Source organism: Electrophorus electricus, chromosome 6, assembly GCF_013358815.1.
Source record: "Electrophorus electricus isolate fEleEle1 chromosome 6, fEleEle1.pri, whole genome shotgun sequence".
Classification (NCBI taxonomy): domain Eukaryota; kingdom Metazoa; phylum Chordata; class Actinopteri; order Gymnotiformes; family Gymnotidae; genus Electrophorus; species Electrophorus electricus.
In genome coordinates this window covers 20,054,534-20,070,475 of record NC_049540.1, presented here as the reverse complement: position 1 = coordinate 20,070,475, position 15,942 = coordinate 20,054,534, and the positions used below count along the sequence as shown (strand labels likewise).

At 43.6% G+C, this 15,942-nt stretch overlaps 1 protein-coding gene across 3 annotated transcripts in view; it reads left to right on the top strand.

The window, feature by feature from the left end:
• si:ch211-12m10.1 (teneurin-2) overlaps positions 1–15,942 on the top strand; it is a 69,297-nt gene that overhangs the window by 3,188 nt on the left and 50,167 nt on the right. For 2 of the 3 annotated variants that reach the window (XM_027000091.2, XM_035527054.1), the window contains exon 2: positions 4,644–4,868. The exons of the other annotated variant lie outside the window; for it this stretch is intronic. In XM_027000091.2, coding sequence (XP_026855892.2) covers positions 4,644–4,868 — 225 coding nt within the window. The remainder of the gene's footprint in view (positions 1–4,643; positions 4,869–15,942) is intronic. 3 annotated transcript variants of the gene reach the window in all.

Below are 15,942 nucleotides of genomic sequence, written 5' to 3'. Positions count from 1 at the left end.
TTAACATCGGAGAATAATAATCCATTCAGCTGTGCCAGTGATTTCGCAGGAAAAACACAAATGAAAATGGTGTAAAAATGGAGCAAGATGATTGGAGGAGCTCAGTTCCATTATGCAATTGGTTGCGTTCTCATTGGCTCATAGATAAAACTCATTCCTACTTGTTTTGATCTTTTTTGATCATGTCCAATCTGGAGTTTTCGGTATCCAGATTGGACATGGTGTATTGATGGGAGAATGTGAAAGAGAAGGGGTGGGGGTTGCTTTTAAGTGATGAACACGGAGGGTTGAGATAAAAACTAGGACACTTTTGTTTCTTTTTTGACACCGGATAAAAATAGTTTCCTTTTTGTGTATCAGACTTCAGAGGCTGCGGGTACGGCTTGAGTGAGGAGCGGTTCATACGTTCACGTATATTAGAAGCCAGTGGCTGACGGCAGCTGCCGAAAGTGGTGCTCCGTGTAAATGAGAGCATACTCATAAGCAGCCGTTTACTTCAAGCCTGAACTCTGCAGATTGACTGATAGGTTGTGATGCGAGTGCCAGACTTGAGCGATATAGAATTCGGTCAGAGGGAAACGCAGGCTTGGAGGCTGCCACAGTCAGTTAAGCTGATCTCGGATCTGAATGGAGTGCTTTTTTCCCCAGTGATCTAGAACGGTGTTTCCTTAGCAAGTGCCTGTCTCAGCCCCACCCAGAGTGATGACCATAGATAGGCTATAAGTGCAGGAAACCCTGTGGTCAGACTGTGGAGATCAGTCAGTGCCTGGCATTGCTGACACCTTTATACCCCAGAACTATTGCACTTATCTACAAAAATAGCAAGACTGTTATGCAGCAAGCTAGCCCAGGGGCCTGTAAATCACAGAGGTCGAATCTCTGTCATGCCGGGGTCATATCACATTATTGCTAATTACCATGTCACCTTGAAGCATATCGTGTCACTTTTAGAAGCCAATGGCTGAAAGCATGTGGGAAGCATCTGAAAGCCTATGTGTTTTCAGTGAGTGTGAAATAATAGCTTGCTGTTGTTTGCATGCAGGGAAAAACAAACAGTTGTTTTTTTATTTATTTTATTTTATTTTATTTTTTTAAGTCAAACTGTTGGTTGCTCACAGCAGAGCTCATTAGGGTGCCTTTGGACATCATGTTTTGGTTATGAGAGTCACACAGCCGAAGATTGTGTGAGCTGCTTTACCCAGAACTGCAGCCATGCCCTGACACATTCACAGAGCCGTAGATCCTCGAAATGGCTGAAAAAACAAAGCCCATTTTGTGGCCAGGGGAAGGTGATGTACCGAAGCCCACATGTTCACGGGGGCAATGTTTCCACACAAACTGCTCGGTTGTTTTAACGCCACATATACGCTATTATCACCCGGGGAGCCAGAATGGGGCTGGAATGAGGCCGGAATGGGGCAGTGGACAGCACGGGGAGCGCAGACACTGGGCAGTTAGCAGTGGGAAGGTGTCCCCTGAGAGCACGCTGAAGACCCTGGTGGGAACTCTTCTGTCAGCGAAGGCGAGTCGTGTTAAGAGCCTGTTAGCTGCCGAGAAGAAGCGGGCCTGAGTGTGCAGAGAGAGAGATGGAGAGGGAGGGATGGAGGGGGAAGGAGACACAGATGGGCCAAAGCAGACGGTGGGATGAAAAGGTAGCTCCCGCACCTGTTCTCCACCAGACGAAAATGAAGGAGGGAGACAAACAAAAAAAAAAATGAAAGTATCCTGGGCAAGTTTTTCATGGTTCTGTTTTGTCTGACAGGTTTGGATCAAGCTGGTAGCATGGCATGCCGTTTTCATGGCATCTCAGGCCTTGCTTTTTGGTGCTTCACATCAATTAAGACTTAGAGTGCAGATTGATTTGTGGTTGAGTTGTCAATCAATATCAAGCCAGCCTGGTTTATTTGATGAGCGGTTAAGACCACGGCAGGGCAAACGCGTTTTGTTGACGACTATTGATTACATTAAAATTGCTCCACCAGCATAATAGATTTCTCTTATTTGAGTGAGGGTCACTTAGGCCCCTAGCTGAGATGAGACAGGTCTAACCAAACCACATGACCTAGTCTGTAAAGTGAAAGTTACCGCAGGAATGGCACTCCCTGCATGAGCCACGTTTCGTTCGGTAAAGAGTCCGGCATGGGTCAGATTAAAGCATGAACTGGAATTGATATTAGCGGGTGTCAGTGGAGCAATAATGGAGCTAGCTCAGACTAACTCCCTGGCTTGGGACTCGGCTTCCTGCGGTCCTCTTCGCTGGTGCTTGTTATTTTGGCGGACACTGACATGATAAATCTCTGGGAATGTCACAGACCAAACTCTGTTTGTGTACACAGCCACAGCAGGACACCAGGAAAAGTGGAGAGTGAGAGGCAGGCAGGGCCCTGGTAGGGGAGTGGAGGGGCAACGGGGGGGTGGTGCAGCTTGGAGGACATGTGAGGGAACAAGGTGAGAGCAGAGGGGTGGGTGATGGATGATAGTGTGGGAGAGGACACGAGAACATGGCAGGAGGGAGAGGCTGTGGCGTGGGACGAGCTGCAGCCAGCAGAGTGCTGCTGGGTGGGCCTGTCTGTGCTCATCCAGGCAGGGATGCGGATGGCCACCCAGTGGGCCTGTGCCAAGCAACCAACGGGATGCTGTTTGCCAGACATCAATACTGTGGACAGCCACACACAGACACACACGTTTAAGCCGACAAGGCAACGAAAGGCAACTGCATTGCTGAGTGAAAGAAGGACTGTGTGTGTATGTGTGTGTGTGTGCGTGCGTGTGTGTACAAATGCCTGGTGAGGGGAACACATTCCCAGACTTCTTTTGTAAGTCACATGTTGTAAGCGTCTCCTTCTGCCAGGTGTCCTGCATTAATGCTCAGTGAAGGAGCAGGGAGGAGCTTGCAGAGGGATCAGCTGTGTCTGTTATCATGCAATTTGTTACCAACCCCTGTCCTCCTGACCACGCCCCAACTTGTCTTTATCTCCCATATCTCTCCGCCCCAAGGCCTCGACAGCGGCCAGAAAAATGACATTGCACATGTCACTCTTTGGACGTGAAGTCAGAATCATGTTATCTGGAGTGTGTGCACATGCATGAGTGTGTGTGTGTGTGTGTGTGTGTGTGTGTGTGTGTGTGTGTGTGTGTGTGTGTGCGCGCGTGCGTGTGTGTGCGCGTGCGCGAGTGGCCAGGCAGAGGCGGCAGAGCAGCCGCTGAGAGTAGGCTTGATTAAATTAGCGGCAGTGTTCCCACTGCCTGAGAGCACTTTGCTGTTGACGGAGAGCAAGTTGGAGAGCCATGCTGACACCATTCCATCACAGCAGAGCAACCACTGCGAGGGCCGCCGCACGCACGAGCGCACAGCCACACACGCACACTCGCACTCATACACATTCACAGCCCCAGCCCTGTATAATCAGCTGCAGTGTTTTCCACTATTTGGCGGACACTTAATATGGAGGAGATATTTGGCTGTGTGAAGCTACAGCATGTGTATCCTTTCCTCAGTTTGCATTAGCATTGTGGACCACTGACAGGCAGCAGGCTTGGCCCATATCCCACCCATTTACATCTAATAATGATGAAAAGATCTCAAAACCCACTGCAGAGGGAAGAATAATATGGAACCATGTTTCTGAAGCAAAATGCTTAATGCTATAAAATAATACACAGGGGATTATACAGAGACCAGAAACCCGTATTATATATATATTTTAGAATCTTCAGAGGAGTTGCCCTGTGCCTTGATGACAGCTCTGTACACTCAGTCATTCGGTCAGCCAGCTTCATCTGCTAGCCACCTGGATGCTTCTCCAATAGGCTAAGGGACGAAAGTTCTAAATAAAACAAGAAAGTAGAAGTATAAAAATATAATATATATTTATGCCTCAAATGTTTGCTTTATGCATACATGGGCATCAGACTTCATAAATTTAAGTAGTGGCCTTTGTTTTGAAATGTCTGTAAAATTATGAAGAACACATTTAGCAACGTATGTCCAAACTTTAGACCGGTTCTGTGTCTTAGATGGTCAGACTAAAATGATAAAAGCTTTTTCCCTGTTTCTTTTTCTTTTCTTTTTTTACTATAATAAAGAACTGTACATCGTGATTAATTTGAAAAGCAGCATGGCGCATCAAAGCTGACCTCCTTTCAGCCCAGTCCCTTTAAAGAGCAAGGTTATCTGGAAGAGGGAAAGCTCTTCTTTTCTCTACCTTCAATAACGCATTTTGACGTTAAGCTCCCTGCTCTTCCTTCTAGTTGGCCAGGGTCTCTCCTTAGTCATTGAAGTCTTTCTGTTTGTGCCTCACATTCATTGTGTCACTCGCAGAGTGTAATTGCCATGGAGAGAGGTGAAGGTGGAGGTTCACATATAGTTTTTATTTATTTATTTATTTTTGTTTATTATTATTATTCAGGACTGTTTGAATGCAGCCCTGCATGTCAGCATGATTCTGCATATTTAAATATGGTGCAGCTTGCAGTGAAGGAAATGCTGTCATAATTTCACCATGATATCGCCAAAGTTCATCAAACATCCACTTGTAGCCATCCTCTCCACTAAGTAGCATGCTTTGCTCACATGCGTGTGTGTGTGTGTGTGTGTGTGTGTGCGCGCGCGTGCATGTGTGTGTGGGTGATTTGCTCCTCAGGTCGTCCCCTTCCTCCCACACCATCGTCCAGCCTACTCACACCCGCTACTCCTACCCCATCTGGCCCCCACAACCCCACCGCCCCCTCCATCAGGGAGTGCCAGATGCCCCTGCTGGACAGCGGCTCCCCCCACGCCATGCTGGAGCCCCCTCCTGACGATGAGTTCTCCCCCAACTCCTACCTGCTCCGTGCCTGCAACCCCTCAGCTCAGCCCCCTGCTGCCGGTAAGGACTGCCTCCACAACCAGCTCCTCTACCCTGCCTCTCTCCACCTCCCACGCTCCTGCCAGGGGCTCTGCGCGTGCATTTCACACAAAGCTTTTGAAGACTCGCTGTTTAAATGTGGTGGCCATTGCCAGGGACCCACTCTGAATATAGTGCATTTGGTTTGATTATCAGCCATTTAATGGGTTAGCAGCTTCAAGAGGAGGAACACTAACATGGATATGGTCGTTTTTATTTACTTAAATGTGCTGAAGGCTAATTGCTAAGAAGATGGCTTCTAGCTGTGTGTGCTGGTGTACAGTATAGTGCGGGGCTGTAACTTATTAACATTTAATTATTTATAGTATTTTCAGGTAACACTGCTCTTTTATGTAACTCGAGACTTTATCTGTTCTGTTTTGAAGCAGTGAAAGTTTGATGATAATAATGATAATAGTTATAATAATAATAATAATAATAATGAAAAGTGAAATGTATCATTCTGGTTTTGGTCAGAAGTCTGAATATTATAGCTAATATATGAAACTGAAACTGTATAACATCAAAGGTCAAGAATGCACTGTTTAAGTTAAATTGCATCATACTGACCCATATTCTGCGTGTGTTTTAGTCTAGTCAGACACAGCGTTCAGTTCATTTGGCATTTTACAGCTCTGTGGGCTAATAATAAACACCGAGGATCACTTAGGGGCTCCTAGCCGACCGCGGCCTGCACGTCAGACGCAAAGTGCTCTCCCTCTTGTGAAAGGTTTCTCTCTTACTGACATAAGTGCTGCGGAGTGCTGATGGCCACAGCGGTCATTGGGCTGTGAATGGCAAGGCGAGCAGAGCTGGCTGCAAGAATCTCTCTCTCTCTCTCTGTGGTGCGGCGTGTGCGGAAGCTCGCTCTGTGGGAGGGAGGTGCAAAGGGGCCCGCTGCCGCACCGAGACGTGCTGGGGGCTCCCACGACTGCTTAGTGGCCCCTGCTGTTGTACTACGCCTCTACCCATAATCCCTGTCAGGAGCTCTATATCGCTTGTTTAAACTTTTTCATTTTTATTTACCGCTTGCTGTTAATTCAGTTCAAACGTATAGTTATACAAAGATATCACTACTGCCTTGACCTCCAAGGATTTGTTTTTCACTTTTCAAGTGAGCCCTTTCGATATATGTAGACCATCTGTTCATGTGTCATCAAATGAAACTCTCTGATAGGCAATTCAGCGTGCTTTAGAGTATGTCGTTTTGTATGTTGGCCATATGAATGGAGCACAAGTAATATGTTATCCATTTCATTACATTCTTCACGAAACTATGCACAACGTCGTGACCTTCATCATTAGATCTGAAGAAAAAAAAAGTCTAAATAATAAAAGGTCTGTATGTTGACTGTATGCTTCTAGGATCATGTTAAACTATTCATATTATTAATTTATGTCTTTAGTGCTGCAGCACAGTGTCAATAAAACAGTCTCAGTCTAGAAATTATGACTGGTCAATAACACACAAGTCACACAAATTATTAATGATCGCAATTAATAATCCATTTATCATTTTCAACATTTATTTTACTTCTTCAAGGTCCAAATTGATAAACTAATAATATAATAGTAACAGAATAATCAGATACTTTTGAAGATATACAGATCACTTCTTCCCAATTGTTGAACTCTTTGGTTTAAACATTTATACTAAAAACCTAAATGTGTGTACATGGGTGATAGGGAATGTGATTATATGATGTAGTGCGATGTTTAATAACAGCAGTAACCCCATGCATGTGGGTTTTCATGTCTGTACCATATCTTACTGCCGGGAGTGTATTATATTGTTTGAAGATGAATGTTACTGATTTTCCACATTTAATTGTATTTTGAAAACAAATATGGTCATTTCAAAATGCAACCAAACAGTGTGTACCATATCTTACTGCCATGACTGTATTGTATTACTTGAAGTCAAAAGTTACTTATTTACCACATTTGAATGTATTTTGAAAACAAATATGGTCATTTCAAAATGCAGCCAAACTGGTGCAGTTGCCCGACTTACATTTTATTGACTTTATTCCAGTCTGATCCGATAATCAATAATATATAATTACATATTTAAGGCACAGCCTTAATCATACACAGAGGAAGAGGTTGATATCCTCATCTTCCTGTCATATGAGCTCCATTTCATATAATTAGTTAGTTTTGGTCAGATGTCTGCTGAAAAAAGGTTTTTTTATATATTGTTGAAATAATCAGCAAGTGTACTTTTGATGTTTAAATAATCAGTAAGTGTACAAGATAGACTTGGCACAAATATGGACACATCAGTAGCCATGTGAAATATAAAATGAAAATGTCACTGACACATAATACCAATTCCAATTAGATTAATGAAGACTGTAGCATCTGAAGATGTGAGTTTTACATTTTAATAGCATTTTAATAGCAAACTACCATTCCTGTGCAGTTCTGTATGTGTGCGCACGTGTTTCATATGAACTGATTTGTCAAAAGGACAAATTGCCCCGAACCTGTTCGTGGTGCGCGGGGATGTGGAAGCAGTGGGTTAGCCAGGTCTTTGTTGAGTACTCACTGAGCACTTTGTTGAGCACTGTTCTATGTAGGTTCCTTCATGACTGTAAACTATCTGATCATCTGTAGGCCTTTGAGTTCAGAGAGCCACTATCTACAGACCTATACATTATCTGCTGTGAATGGAAAGGGAGACACCTTACCTGTTCAGACAGTACAAAAAGAGTATTTATGTCTTCCGCTGACATAAGTGAAATCTATTTCCTTCAAAGGTTATATTTATAAGAGCTTGTGCTTCCCATCTGTACCGCCTGTGTTCAGATTGAATTTCTGATTAAATCACATTCATTACACCTATCAAGAAACATGAATCAGACCTTACAATTTCTTTATTTTACCTAAATCTGATTGTAGGAGTAAGTAAATACCTTCCCTCTTTTTTTGCTGGGGTGCCAATGGTTAACAAGGTAAGCTTCTTCATATATCTGAAGTCGAGCAGGGCTTTATTTGAATAGGTCTGGAAGTTCCACATTTTAGCATAACAATTGTGTTTTCTCTCCTGTGGCTTTGCATTCTGGCTGATTGCTTTACAGTATAGAGCAGCAGCATCAATCATTCACAAACTAAGCATGGCAGGAAAAAGCTCAGGTTCAGGCACTGTGGGGCTCACTCACATTCTAATATCTGTAATGCAGTTATTTATTATGTTCTCTCTCTTTCTTTGTGTGTGTGTGTGTGTGTGTGTGTGTGTGTGTGTGTGTGTGTGTTGGGAATACTCACTTTGTTCTGTAAATATATCTATGGCCATCAAACATCACAAGAGGTTTAGAATCGGCACATTTTTCTATTCCAGTGTATTCTTCTTGGCACATAATTGGTCTTATGTGTTTAAAAAAAAAAAAGCAAAGCGAACCTTTAGGAAAGACATTTCACAAAGATCTAACGTTTGATTTTTCAAATAGACCTACCATTATATGTCCCATTTGATTTGCAGATTATGCTGTATTTTGCCATATAATTTTCTCAGTAATAACAGTAACATTTTGGTCAATTTCTTGGTTAATCATAACTATCCATAGACCTTGTGACTTTGAACATGTGAGTGAGCGTTAGTGATTCAGTTCAGTTAGACACCTGTCTGGTTACATTTCCAGTGGTGCTGATGCTAAAAGAATGAATTATTTTGAATTATTTTAGACTCATTCATATAATTTTCTGTAGATAATCAACAGTGTTTCAATACAAATAAGTTTAACTCTTTAGTGAGTTTGTTATTGTTATTGTTGTTGTGATGGTGGTTATTATTAAGTAGTTGTTTATGTAGTTAATTTACTTACAACGAGGCTTAAAAGTAATTATTTCTGCCTAAATAGACAATTAAAAATGTAAGATATTAGCTAAGTTGCTGAATATTTTTTAATTCAAAACATTTTAAATCATAACTTTAGAAGGTAGTGCCCTCTGTTTTCCTCACAATTATAAATAATGCTTTTGTGGATGAAGTGCCATTGTCTCGAACAGCCTGAGTAATTTAGGTTTTCTTAAGGTCATATTGTAATGTGTCAAATAATAATAATTACACAGAAAGAATTTGGGAAATTTTTTACCTCAGGCAACATGGCCTCCATTAGAGCTGTTGAGGTTTTCAAAAATTTTTCTCCTCCCTAAAAATTGCCTTTTTATATCTTAATTCAACCCATCTGGATGAGAGATATTTTAGCAGGCTATTTGAACAATTCTTTCTTGACTGTATTTAATCATTGGTATGTTGTATAATAGCTTTTTATTATAAATCTGCAAAGAAAACCTTTTTTTTCGTACCACATGTAGGCTCCTCTTAAAGTGTTGCTGCTAGTGGACTTTTAATTAAGCAGTGTCCACTTCTCATTCACACGGATCAGGGATGTATTAAACTTAAGGAAAAAGGCCCTGCATTACAGGAACCTGACATATTTTAGATTAATCACATTTTTCGTGTTTGTCCAAGCCTTGGCACATTCCAATTCCTGCCTACCCCTGTGATTTTAGAAACTGTAACCGCTACCACTGTGACTGTACTGTCTGCCATTCCTGATTGTTAATGTTCTTTCATTACGGTAGGAGCTAGGCTGAGAGGATCCCTAAGCATATGTCAAGGATGAGGAATAAGTCCTTGCACACAGACGGTGAATAGGCAAAGGATCATACCTAATTTACCTTTAATCCTGTAAAATTATATATTACGTGTTCGTCTAGCTATGTGAATTTAGGTGACTGTGCAACAATAACCCACCTAATCACCCAGGCAAATTTATTTTCTTTACCCACAGGCTTTTTTAAAAGTGCTGTGAGCAGGTGGGGCATTGACAGTTACAAATTTATATAGATGTTGACCAACAGCCTGTCATCTTGCAAAATTAAAATACCCCCCTTCAAGCTTTTTTATATGTATTAATGGTGCGGAGTTTCTTGACTCTTAAAAAAAACTCAGTTGACTGAAGCTCATCTTCATTTCGCTGTCTTCCTCCCTGGAGTGGAACTGAGACTCAAACATGCCTGAGATCTGTCAGTATTGCTCTGACAGGCATGATGTCGGATTCACAGACCTCGCTGGAGGAGCAGGCTGCTGTCGTGCCCGGCTGTGTTAGCGGCGTGCGCCCGTGCCCTGGCCCATCTAGTCTGCAGGCTTCTCGCATCATGTGTAATTGGCACACACTGATGTCCTCCTCCGTTCCTCCGCCCGTCGTGTGGAGTTAGCAGGAGCGGCGTGACGGCTCCCGCTCCTGGCCTCGGAGGTGTCAGTGGCACAGAGGAGGTGTGCCAGGCTATCAGTGCACCTCCGTGCCCCTCTCTTCTCCCCCTTTTTCTTTAAACCCCCCCCACCCCCTCCTTCTTGGTCTGTGTTCGTGATCTCTCCGAGGCCTTGCGCCGAGAGGTGTGAAGGTGTGCTCTCTTGCGTAGCACCATGCTCGTGGTTTTTGGAAAGAGCGGCACGCTTAGCGTGCTAATACTAACCGTTGCATTATTCATACGTTGTTTCCCTTTCTCCTAGCTATTTCTGGTGTATTTGCACACTGGAAAAAACCCTAACAAGGAAATCACCCGAGGTTTGCATTGTGTCTTGATCGCTTGGTTTTCCTTTGAGTGCTGCAACAGTGGGGGGTATCTCACTAGTGTCACCCAGACATAGGAGTAAATTACATTATACACCCAAATCATGATAGTCATGTAATGAATGTAATTTTCACACATTTGTGGCTGCGTTTAGGATGCATTTGCAGTCTGGAACTCTGGGTTGTGTAAGAGAACCGCTATTACTTTCTAATTAGTCCAGATGAGTGTCCAAGGCCAAAAAAAAAAAAAAAACCCCTGATGTGAGCGGAATAATTAAAATCTCTCTCGCTCACTGTCTCAGTTTCCCTCTTTCGTCTCTCTCATCATCTTCACTCTCTTCCTCATTCTCTTCCTCATCGCTGCTAGAGCACTGTAATCTTTCTAATGAAAAAAAGATCAAAGGAGACAGCACTAAGTAGCAGTCACCAGTGCAGAGCTGTCCTTGGGCCATTCCACATCCTCAGCTCTGTAGTCAAGGCGAAGGGGGAGAGATGCGTACAAGGTGAAACACGACCCAAACCTCATCTCACACACTCTCCACTCTGCCTGCAGACCCATGCAGCTCTTTTGCCCAATCCCCGAGCAGCATGTCAACATGGCGTAGCCCGCCAAATCCAGCTTCAGACAACGATCTCCAGCCCTGAATAATGAATGTCTAAAGCACGCTTCCCCTTGTGTGTCAAAGCATTCGTTTCTCAGCTTGTTTCAGGGAGGAAAAGCACTAAAGCCCACACTTTGAGGGTCTCTCGGGCCTGACTCAGGAAAGCACTGGTTTAAATATTATGAGATCGACCTCTGCGTGGTCGGCAGTCCGCTTTAATGTGTGTGGAGGAAGCTGAGATCAGATGAGCACCTGGCTTACACTGGGCTGTGGAGCACGTACTAGTGCCCACACTCAGTGAAATGCTGAAATATTGTTGGCTGTCATATTTCCTGGCAAACCATGCTGAGAAAAAAAAAAAAAAAAAAAGACAAAAATTTGCTTGGACAATGTGAAGAGAGGATGGACAGATGAAAGAAAGGCAGGGGCCAGCTACATATTTCTCTCTCCCTCTCCCTTTCCTTCTCCCTCCCTCCTTCTCCCGATAAACAGTCTTGAGTCTGTAGCTGAGCAGCTAGCTCTATTACCCTGGCTCTGTCTCCAGGCTCCTGCTGCCACATTTAGATTGTGTCTTTTATCATTCCAAATTGACATTTATGCTTTTACTCGTATTGTTTTTCCAAGGTTCCCACCGCTCATGTCGAGCAATTTATTTTAATCCCTGTCACGGTGGGGCCCTGTAGCCTAGCGGGCCTCGGCGGCGGTAATTTCGCCACCACCATGCACCAGCAGCGGCAGTGTGCGGCCCCGTGACACTGCCCCCCCTCCCCCTCCCCCGCGCTCCCCTCGCTGTCCTGCCCCAGCCTACCAGCACTGATTGCTTTTAGCTTTTTCTTTCCCCTTCTCATCTTTTTTCTCTTTCTCTCTCTCTCTCTCTGTCTCTATCACTCTCTCTGTCTCTCTTGCGCTTTCTCTATCTCTCTCTCTCCTTTCGTTTTCCCTCCCTGACACAGCTCTCTGACAGCTGAGGAGAGTGAGAAGAAAACATAAATTTCAACCCCTAGATTACTACAGACAACAATTTCTTTTTACATCCTGTCCTCTGAAAGTAACCATAGCGGGGTGTTTTTATATTCCTTATTTTTGTCCTCACGCGTGTTTATTAAGCATTTGCGAAAAGGCTGTTTTTCTGTCATCGCCATACACTCTGGTTTGTTGTCTCCGGCGTAATAAGATAGAAGAGGGGGTGGTTTTTTTTGTGTGTGTGTGTGTTTTTTTTTTACATTGATTTGCCTTAAAGGTAAATGCGTGCCTTTGTGGCAGCGCTGGCAGGAGGGGCTGCACGGGTCAGAAGAGGCAGGTTGGGCGAACAGGCCTTTCCCCTGCCAGCACCGCAACTCCCTCCCTGTGTTCCTCGCCGAGCGTTTTGTCTGCAGCCGCCGTTTGCTCGCTGAATCAAAACTCAATTATTCATAAACACTGTTAAATGGTGGGGAACGGAAAGCTCGGGGAGGAAGACACACGGGCGGGTGAAAAGCAAGCGAGGGAGAAAGGCTGGTGCAGATAAATGAACGTCAGTGGCAGAAGACAGAATGGCTTCACAGCTGTTTCATGTTCCAATAAAATGGATATCATAAAGCCCATGATGCAAGCGGAAATGTCAGAATAGGAGCTAGCTTTGACTGAAAGACAGTCTTATTTGAGCACGCAAAGCTCTGGTGTCTTGAAAGACACTGAACCCGGATGCAGATTTGAGCCCCTGTTTGAGGTTTCTGTATAGAGCGTGCTAAAAACTTTCCTTATAAAGTTTCTGAACAGGAACTTGGTTATTTACAGTATATCGAATTCACTTTGGAAGAACATTGGAAAAATCGGGCTCAGCTTGTCTATTTTGGTCTCGGAGCATTTAGATGTGAATGAATAATTATGCTGCTTCTCTTTTTGATTGAACTGTTTTTAGAGATGCATATGAATTTTTTTTGCTTTAACTGGAACAATCGAAAGTATATTCTTTCAGAACAGAATAGGAAAAGTTTCTTGCTCGTCTTATTCTTTATGTCTTGCTCTTTTGTATTCTCTTGGAATGTCGAATGTGTTATTTCCGAAATTACTTTGAGGGGGTTTTTCAGAATTGGTTATATCTGCAAAATTCGCTTTCTTCTATGTAATGGTGACTTTTGTCGTAGATATTCAGCCGACATTCTCCAGTGGTAGTCAGACACAGAGCTGAAAGCTATTTTGGGTCAAAGCAACTCATTCAGACCTTAGCCTGGGCAGGCCTCTCTCTGGGTAATAGCCAGGGCTGTTTTTGACACCTGCTGTCCTTGTTGAAGTAACAAATTGTATTTGAAAAGTGTGCTTGGTTTCTGCTGATTTGGAGCGCTACTGTAGGCCACATGTTGAAAAGTGACTGAATACCAGCTCAGCTTTTATTGGAAGTGGCAGTCCAACATTCCTCTTGTCCAGTCCTGGGCTTGGACAGCCATTTTGCAGACAGTTCTCATGATTAAAGTGGGCCGACTGTTTTGGCTGCTCTGTCAGTTTGACCAGATTAACATTATTTTCTCAAGCCATTTGCTATAACCGTTTAAATTTGAGTAGAAATTTGTCAGTTGTTTGCTTCTAAAATGGTCATTTACTATAAAGCAATAACATACTCTTCATATTATGAAATTTGTCTAATGTCATAAGATGTAAATGTCTAATTTACTAAATGTATTGATCGTTCAGGCTTTTTGAATTAACATTGAAAATGAGGATTGGGTCCCATATCGAAGACAAATATGCCTGTTTTGGTCCATTTTGAAACGTTGTTAGCATGTGTAACTAATATATCTCTTTGTCCCTGGTTCATCATTCGCTTCTCTCACCTCGTGCATGCCGAGAGTTGCATGCATTCGCGTTCAACGCCTCTCCAGTCCAACGGCCCTCCTTTGTGGTCTATGGTGCTCGGTGAACTCGCTGTGTCCACTGCCTAAAGGGAAGCTGCACGAGCAGCACCTGGCCAAACGAGTGCTTCCTCCAGCTGTGTTCTCTCCCTGCCTCCTTCCGCCAGCCTCCTTCCGCCTCCTCCTGAGCGCCACCTCCTTCGCCCAGCAGGAAATACATATTACATGGAGGGGCCCTTTTGTGCCTAAGCTAGGCTCTGTGCGGCACGGCACGGCGTGCTAATAACGGCAGGGTCCTCTAATCTCTGCGTTACTCTGCTGACTTTGGTCCTCTTCACCGACTGAGCGATGCGGCCTTGCAGGGGCACCGGAGACGCCCTATTGTCTCCTCCTGTCATGTCCTGCTTCACGCTGGGGCCCCTGGCGAGCTCTTCTACTGCGTGAAAAGGAAAGAAGAGTCCTGCTGCTCTCTCGCTCTCTCTCTCTCTCTCTCTCTCTCTCTCTCTCTCGCTCGCTCTCTTTCTCTTTCTCTGTCTTTCTCTCTATCTATCCATCTCTCTCTTTATGCACCCAGGCATTTCTATTGAAGGCCACCACCACACAAGCCCATTCACAGCCCCCATCAGTGTCTGTCGCTTCGATTTCGGGCTCCGACAGAAGGTCTGAGGGACAAAAACAAAGGACGACGGTTTCAGATTCAGGCCCGGCCAAGGATATCAGAGCCCATTAAAACGGCAAGTCCCACAATGCGTTAGCACAGGCGGCAGGGGCGCCGCAAGCGGCCCAGGGTCAGCTTTGATGGGCATGTCATTGGGCTATAATCCAGTGTACTCGTAGCTATTGTTAGCCACGCAAGTTCCTCCAGAGTTCCTGTCTCATCCTTAAGCAGCGAGAGCAGGGGGCTTTGTGCCACACTGTGTCAGTTGTGAGGCTGTTTTTGGCCTACTCTGGCACTCTGTGCGAAGGGGGATTACACGGCCCGGGCCTTCAGACCGTAGCCGATCTCCTCTCAGCCCCAATTCCCCTTTCATCTCCCCACAGCCTTCTTTTCACAGGATGGGAGAAGGCTTTGAGTCCATCACGTTCGCCCCTTCTCACAGGGAACATGGCCTTGGATAAAATTTTAAATTTGTTTGACTCAAATTGGGCGGGGGGGGGGCTATGTGTGGAATGATTATAGAATGTGTGAACCATGCTAATGTTATCACAATTATGTTTTCTTAGAGATGCTGCATTGAAGGAAGCAAAGGAACGAGGAACAAAAGTTAAGAATGCATTTAAGGCTTTGTTGTAGCCACTGTGGATAATTTAATGTTAATGGTAGACCATGTGGATTATAGAGGCATCAGTTAAGCCTTGAATAACTGTTAAATGTGGTATTTGCATAGGTATTGTTGGTGTGGAAATATTTTCTTTCCTTTTGTAGCATCTATGGAATATAGAGAGAATATGCAGGTTCCGAATGCATAGCATTGAATAATCCAGTTGTCTTCCTTTGAGGTTCGAACAAACAGAAATGTGAAAAATGTCTGTTATGACTTGGTGAAACTAAACATGTTTGAGTACTTGAATTTATTTATTTACAGCTAGACCTACAGCTAGTCTGTATACAACTTGAAGTTTAGTTCATTTAATACAATTCATGTAATTATTTGTTATTTATTTATTTTATTGAGTGTTGTATGCAGGTATTGGGTTCCAATAGGGCTGTGAATATACACTCACAACCACCTGTATCTGAAGCAGGCCTACCTGCACTCATTTTATTAGATTCACCTGTGATCAGAAACAGACTGTTAATTAAGAGTTGGATGTAAGCAGCATGACTGGCACAGTCTATGCATAGCACCAAATGGACTACAGTAACTGTACACTGACTATATCTTTCTAATAGGTGGTGATGAGTGTATGTACTACAGTGCATGGCTATACAGCCATGCTCAAATATATATTCATAAAATATTTCATTTTTAAATAAAATAAATCATTAAACTTTTTGTTTTAATTTTTTTTTTTTTTACATTTTTAAGTTAATACTTTCTGA